This window comes from Marmota monax, unplaced genomic scaffold, assembly GCF_021218885.2.
Source record: "Marmota monax isolate L192 unplaced genomic scaffold, Marmota_monax_Labrador192_F-V1.1 WCK01_AAM20220418_F8-fsc00041, whole genome shotgun sequence".
Taxonomy (NCBI): domain Eukaryota; kingdom Metazoa; phylum Chordata; class Mammalia; order Rodentia; family Sciuridae; genus Marmota; species Marmota monax.
Genome location: NW_026695238.1, coordinates 11,019,672 through 11,027,432, shown reverse-complemented (window position 1 = coordinate 11,027,432; position 7,761 = coordinate 11,019,672). Strand labels below are relative to the sequence as shown.

The 7,761-nt window shown below is 48.4% G+C and overlaps 1 protein-coding gene across 1 annotated transcript; it reads right to left on the bottom strand.

Annotated features, from left to right (window-relative positions):
- Nucleotides 1-2,117: 2,117 nt before the first annotated feature.
- Nucleotides 2,118-3,884, bottom strand: LOC124089550 (small cysteine and glycine repeat-containing protein 8-like). Its single transcript, XM_058577472.1, has one exon. It carries the CDS (start codon nucleotides 3,834-3,836, stop codon nucleotides 3,531-3,533), a length of 306 nt encoding a protein of 101 aa, XP_058433455.1. The 5' UTR covers nucleotides 3,837-3,884; the 3' UTR covers nucleotides 2,118-3,530.
- Between the last annotated feature and the right edge of the window lie 3,877 nt (nucleotides 3,885-7,761).

Below are 7,761 nucleotides of genomic sequence, written 5' to 3'. Positions count from 1 at the left end.
TCATTGAATAGACTGCTCATTCCTTTGGTTTGGAGCTCTGTACCTTCCTGTATCCCAATGACTCTTAAGTTTGGTCTCTTAATGTTATCCCATATTTCTTGGATGTTCTGCTCATGGTTTCTTAACAGTCTTGCTGAGCTGTCTATGTTCTTTTCCAGTTGAAATACTTTTTCTTCATTGTCTGATGTTCTATCTTCTAAGTGTTCTACTCTGCTGGTAGTATTCTCCATTGAGTTTTTAAGTTGGTTTATTGCTTCCTGCATTTCTAGGATTTCTGTTTGTTTGTTTTTTATAACCTCTATCTCCCTGTATAGTTGATCCTTTGCTTCCTGGATTTGTTTGCGTAATTCATTGTCGAAGTGATCTTTCATTGTCTGATTTTGCTGTTTAATGTCTTCCTTGATACTCCAGATCATCTGAAGCATGTACATCCTGAATTCTTTATCTGACATTCCATCTGCTGCAGCTGTTACCTCTTCTAAAGTTGCGTTGACCTGCATTGCTTGTGGTCCTTTCTTTCCTTGTCTTTTCATACTGCTTGCGTATCTTTCCTGCAGGCGCGGGCGGCGGCTCTGCTCTCTCCTTATTCCAATTGGGGTGTCGTGGCTACCACGCCGGCAGGTCACTGGGCCTGTTCTGGGTGCTGGCGGCGGCTCTGTTCTGCCCCTACTCCAATTAGGGTGACGAGTGTACCACGCCGGCAGGCCACCGGGCCTGATCCGCCGGTCGGTTGCAGGTTTGCCTACCCTGCAGGCGCGGGCGGTGGCTCTACTCTTCCCCTACTGCAAATGGGGTGACGTGTCTGTCGTACCGGCAGGCCACTGGGCCTGTCCCGCTGGTCGGTCGCAGATCTGCCCACCTTTCGGGCACGGGTGGAGGCTCTGCTCTGCCCCTACTCCAATTGGGGTGTCGTGACTACCCCGCCTGCAGGACGCTGGGCCTGTTCCTGGCACGGGCGGCGACTCTGCTCTGCCCCTACTCCAATTAGGGTTGTGTGTGTACCACACTGGCAGGCTCCTGGGCCTGATCCGCTGGTCTGTCGCAGGTCTGCCTACCTTGGAGGTGCGGGCGGCGGATCTGCCCTGCCCCTCCTACCACGCCTGCGGACCCCTGGGCCTGATCTGCAGGTTGGTCACAGGTCTGCTCACCCTGCGGGCACGGGTGGCGGTTCCGCTCCGCCCCCACTCCAATTGGGGTCACGTGGCCACCACACCGGCAGAGCCTGATCCGGGCGTGGGAGAAGGATCTGCTCTGCCCCTACTCCAGTTGGGGTGACGTGTGTACCACACTGGCAGGCCACTGGGCCTGACCCACCAGGCTGTCACAGGTCTGTTTACCTTGCAAGCGTGAACAGTGGCTCTGCCCTGCCCCTCCTACCATGCCCATGTACCACAGGGTGGCGGGTCTGCCCACCTTGCAGGTGCAGGTGGCGGCTCCGCTCCACCCCCTCTCCAATTGGGGTCACGCGATCACCACGCTGGCGAGCCGCTGGGCCTGCTCCGGGCGCTGGCGGCGGCCCGGCTCCTCCCCTCTGGCTCAACGACAAATTGAGGAGACTCGGGTGTCTGTGCCTCACCCCCCCTACCAGGAGACCAACTGTTTCTGTTACCGCTGGTATTGATGAAGTTCTCTCCTCCGCCACTTTCTGATGACATCAGATCTCTGCCATGTTGGTATCCTATGCGAATGGCAGCCTTTCGTTCTCCTTGCCGGGCAACCAAAGCAACGGGTGAGTCCTGACCGGCCCTCAGCATGACCCGGACCGAGAAGCAGTTTCCGCGGGCTTCTAGCCCTGGGCCAGGGAAGTTCCGGGAGCCGGAACTCGGCCGCTCCGTGCTCGGTGTAAACTCCTATAAGAGTAGGCTCCAAGAAGCATTCCCCGTGGGCTCAGTTCCGGGAGCCGGAATTCGGCCGCTTAGTGCTTGGTGTATGCTCTGATAGAAGCAGGGTCCAAGAAGCAGCCTCTGCAGGCTCCGCAGCCCTGGGCCAGGGCGGTTCCGGGAACCGGAACTCGGCCGCCCCGCGCTCGGTGTTCTCTCCGATAAGATCAGGTTCTAAGAAGCACCCAGGCACTGAACCCTAGCAATCTGTCTGCAAGCCGCAGGCGAATGGCAGCCTGAAATTACCTGTTCTATGGCTGAATGAGCTGCGGTCAGTCGAAAACAGGGATGGTGACGTCAGCTTTCCAACATGGTGGCTGCTGGCCTCCTCTGTGGTCTGACCGGTGTGGAGAACCGAGATGGACCGCTTCCTTCCCCCGCCTCGAACCCAGAATTCAGCCCTGAGTACGGTGCTTGCACGGCTGGCAGAAACTGCAGCGCTGTGTCCCTGCGTCGCTATCTCCTCGTTTCCCAGCGCGCGCTGCAGACTCTAGCCGCGGGGCGATTTGCTGAATAAGCAGTGTTACCCTCCGTGCGACAAACCTCTCGCGTTTGAGTCCCCGTAGCCGATCCTCGTGCAATGGAAATCCTTCCTCCAGGTTCCGGAGCACCCCACTATTGCTGGAAATTCCTAACTAGATAGCCTTTAGCCGTCCTGACTTGTCATACTCCCACACAGTGAAGTAGCACACGGGGGCAATGCACTCCCCTCGCCGCCATCTTCCCTCTCCCTCTGGTGATGGAATTTTTTAAAAAAAAGAAAAACTGGTTAAACCATGATCAAGTTTTAATCTGTTAACAGAACCAAACTAAAATAACCAACACCTAAATTGATACATTGCTTTAGGTGTTGTATTTTATCTGGCTATAAACCCTGAGGTTAAAATCTATTTGAAAACTTGAATCTAAGGGTGAAAGGAAACTGATGAAATATGATATTCATTGATATCAGGTTCAGGATCTTTATTCTGACTTATATAAGAAAATAGTTGAAAACCCCTAATTGGTATCAGGCATTTCACCCAGGAGCACTTAACCACTGAGTCCCAGCCCCAACTCTTTTATATTTTGTTTAGAGACAGGGTCTATCTAAGTTGCATAAGGCCTCGATAAATTGCTGAGGGTGGCTTGAACTCACAATCCTCTGGCCTCAGCCTCCCTAGCCACTGGAATTACAGGGACAGATTATCCATAACTAACCTAAAACCATCTCAACCAAACACAAGAACTTGCCTTTCCTGGGTTTAATTGCACTTTTAATTAGGCACATTAAAATAAGACAAAGGAGAAGAGAATGACGAATCTTTGATGCCAATTTCATGTGGTTTATTGGGGAAAGAATTTCGTTAGATTTACAGAAACAGAAAATAGTCACTGCAACATAGAACATAGAAGCTATAGATAAAGGGGAAGAAATAGAAATAAATATCCCAACAGTTAAATTTCAACAAAGCATAGCATTAAAAATCATTAATCCATTTTTTCTGGGCTTATGCTCAGATTAGAGAAGGTATATGGGGGTGTTTTCAGAGTCTGAGAGCCCAGGGGACGTTGGATGAAATACCTGCAGGTGTTTTGAATCCGAGAGGACTGGCAGGACGAGAGGGAAATCTTACCACGTCACCTGCAGCAATGGCCAGCTCAGGTCTCCTAGCAGCAGCATTGCTTCTTGCAGCCACACTTCTGCTGGCAGCAGCACTTCTGCTGGCAGCAGCCCTTCCCACAGCCACAGCTACAGGAGCGGCAGCAGGTGCGGCGGCAGCAGCACGTCCTGGGGGTGCAGCAGCCACAGCAGCCACAGCAGCCACAGCAGCCACCACAGCCACCGCAGCCACCACAGCCACCACAGCCACCACAGCCACAGCTACCACAGCCACAGCTGCCGCAGCTACCGCAGCCACCACAGCCACCGCAGCCACCACAGCCACCACAGCCTCCACAGCCACAGCAACCCATGTTGTCAGTAGAGAGAACTCAGGTGCAGAGAGGAGAGGACTCAGGAGAGGAGAGGGAGGTCTGGAGCCTCCTTCTGCTGGGCGCCCTTAAGTACCAACTCTGGGAGAGGAGAAGACGGGCACATGACCACTTCCTTGTTGTTGCCAGGCTCGACTGTCACAAAAGAATCTCACGTGTGTATTTACTTCCCTTTGGAATGCCAGCTAGGTGTATTAGATTGCTCCTTTTGTTTATTTTTATAAATGAAATGCCCTAAAAAATGCAGTAAGATCTCCTGGGAGCCATGGGGACACTCAGGTGACCCACACAGTTCAACACACAATGTTTGATCTGTTGGTCTCACATTTGAACAATGTACAAAAATGATCAGAAAACTCTTGCTTTGCAATGCCCTAAAGTTTTCTTAGAAAAGGCTGGAGAAATGAAAGTCATCTCAGGCACAACGGCAGACGCAGTCCTGAAACCCTAGCCAGAGCTTGTCCACTGAGGAAAGAAAGGTTTTACTTCCTCTCACACAGTTGCAAAGCATAGAACCAATGTCTTGAACACTGATTACTTGGAAAGCTCAAGTAAACCTTTGCAATGGGTCTATTTTTTTTTCCTGGTAAATTCTTATTGCACTTAAAATAGATAAGCATTTTGTAATTAGAACTAAAACTAAATTTGGGAGCTCATAAAGTTTTAAGAATTGATATCCAAGAGGTAAATCTATATGTCACCTGATAAAGCCTACAACGACAGATAGATTAAAAGAAGTAAAACCAAAGATAGAGCGAGAGAGAGAGAGAGAGAGAGAGAGAGAGAGAGAGAGAGAAATTAAAGCAATCTCTAAAATAAAATTGTATTGAAAGGAATTTAATCATGGTAGACTATTTTATCTCTATCATGAGCAATATTTATAGCACAATAATCAAGTAGCCATCAGTATGGATTTTACTAAAAATAATTATACAGGTTTGTCAAAAGCGATAGAAGAGAATTAAATCTCCACTGGTTTTCTCAGACACTAACACTGGCCACCAAGAAAGAGGCACATAGGGGAAATAATAAGAAATGTAGAGGCAGCTGTCAAATGTAGAGGCAGAAGCAGCCAACAAAACCAAGGTGTAGTGAAGCACAGTGGGCTAGACAGTAAGCAGGGAAGGGGACATGGAAGGAACTTAACAAGTTAATATATAAACACGTTTGAAACCAACTGACACAACCTCTTTTGCACAGCTTCCCCTGGTCTGATACATATGGCACCCCATCCCACCCTAGTTCCTGCTGTCAATCAAAAGTCAATGGCACAAAAATTGTTCAGTTATGGAAGCTCTCAGCATGGGACTTTGTAGATGACAGGGATTTGATGCATCTTTGTTAAGTAAATGAAAAAAAAATGTATCCTTTTGGGTCAGTCTCAGGCAATTATATTGTTTTGAAATAATAGATGGGGAAATGCTTTGAAGTCATTGATACTAGGACTAGAGTTGTAGGTGAGCAGTACAGTGTTTACCTAGCACATGTGAGACGCTGGGTTCGATTCTCAGTACCACATATAACTAAATAAATAAAATAAAGGTTCATCAACAACTGAAAACACTTTAAAGAAAAAGAAAAAGATTGATACTACAGCAAAGTTTCTTGACCTTGGCACTACTGACATTTTGAGCCAGAATGTTGGAAAGAATCGCCCTGGGATTGGAGTGTGTGTGTGTGTGTGTGTGTGTATGTGTGTTGGCAGTATTGAGGACTGAACTCGAGGGCGCTCTCCACTGAGCTACATCTCCAATCTTTTTAATCTTTTATTTTGAAATAGGATCTCACCAACTTCTCATAGTTGGGCTTTAACTTGAGATCTTTCTGCCTCAGCCACTGGGCTTTTTGGGATAACTGGTGTGTGCCACTGCACTGGCTAACCATTTTGCTGTCTCTTTAGTCTTGCCTTTATTAGAAAGTTGGAGTCATAATTCAAGTCTAGATTCTTTAAAAAGGTTATGTAATTCATGTGCTGTTTATATTTGTGTTGTCAGGCCTGAAATAATATGATAATAATGGCACATTTATCTTGACTACTACTTCACGAAGTCACAATAACTACAGGAAACTTACTTCACGCCAGTGTTTTCCAGGAAAAGATGAATAAGCAGAGTACAGAGGACTTTCAGACAACACAACTACTCTATATACCACATATGATATGAATAAGTAGGGTTCTACATTTGTCCAAGCCCACAGAATGCACAATACCAAGAGGGAATCCTAGTGTGAATTACTGACTGTATGTGAGGATATGTTAATATTCATCTACATTAATAACACAACCCTCTGGGACAGATGGTGACAGAGAGGAGGCCACTTGTACCAGGTACACAGGAGCTCCTTCTACTTCCCCTCGACTCTGCTACCACCCTAAAACTGCCTTAAAAGCATAAAGTATTTTTTTAACTTAAAATGATTTCATCTCAATGAAAGAAACTGAGTCATAGACAGGTGGTGGCTTTCTAAGAGACATGAAGCCAGCTGGTAGCAGGGGCTTTGGGATCCACCACCCACCACCCTATGGATACCTGAGGAAAAAGGGGAAATGCATGCTCATTTTAAAATACATCATGACAAGGCCTCCAATCCCAGGCGATTCTTTCCAATCCTATATTCCTGCCTTTTGAATTGTGACTCCAGGACAAACATCAACCTGAAAATAAATGAAAAAACTGACATTCTAGCATCAAAACCTCAGGACATGTGAGAAGAGGCTTTGGGGGCCTTTGTCACTCTGCAAGAGATGCCAGCTCCTCTTCCACTAGGCAGAGAGCCCTTGATCACAGAAAAGGATCTGCTAAACCGAGGTCTTCACTAGGGTGAGGCGTCCCACACGTGGGAAACAGGTGATGAGCTCTCATCAGATGCGACTCAGCGGGTCACGCATGCCCTTGAAGGCGTAGATTAGAGCAGAGCTAAATATTTTAGAAATCTTTTTTATTAGAAGCACAACTTGAGGAAGTAAGTGCTAAAATAAGCACATGTGTAAGGGGAAGAGCGTTCCATGAGGACATCCACTCAGGGTCTTGTGAAATTCTGTCAGGGGAGCTTCAGGAACAAGGAAGTGGCCACGTGCCACAAGGTACGCCCCAGAGGGGTATTTAATGGCCCCTGAAGCAAAGGGCTCCAGACCTCCCTCTCCTCTCCTGAGTCCTCTCCTCTCTGCACCTGAGTCCTCTCTACTGACAACATGGGTTGCTGTGGCTGTGGAGGCTGTGGAGGCTGTGGAGGCTGTGGTGGCTGCGGTGGCTGCGGTAGCTGTGGTAGCTGCGGCAGCTGTGGCTGCGGTAGCTGTGGCTGCGGTAGCTGTGGCTGTGGTGGCTGTGGTGGCTGTGGTGGCTGCTGTGGCTGCTGTGGCTGCTGTGGCTGCTGCACCCCCAGGACGTGCTGCTGCCGCCGCACCTGCTGCCGCTCCTGTAGCTGTGGCTGTGGGAAGGGCTGCTGCCAGCAGAAGTGCTGCAGTCAGAAGCAATGCTGCTGCTAGGCGGCCTTGGGGCTCTGCCTCTAGGCTGAGAGATGGTGGTTGCTCCAAGTACTTGGTAAGACTTCCCTCCACCTCTCCTGTGGGCCTCCTCCCTGCCCTGTCTACTAGATGCATTGGAATTACTCTTTCTGACCATCGTGCTCTAAGGTTTCAGGGTTGTTTCTTTCCCTTCACAGTGATGTCATGACTACTTCCATTTCTTCCTCTGTGTCTTCTAGGACTTAGCATCTGATAACTATTTTTTTTTCTTCTTTGTAATTGCATCTCCATTCGGAAGAAAAAATAAAATACTAGCATATGTTATCAACAATAATGGTAAAAGTATAGCCACTCGTGTCAAAATGTATTTATAAGCTGGGTGCCATGGCACATGCCTGTGATCCTAGCTCCTACCAAGGCTGAGGCAGGAGGATCTCAAGT

Excerpts from the sequence above, each read along its gene's own strand:
- LOC124089550 (XM_058577472.1), bottom strand. The coding sequence starts at position 3,836 with ATGGGTTGCTGTGGCTGTGGAGGCTGTGGTGGCTGTGGTGGCTGCGGT.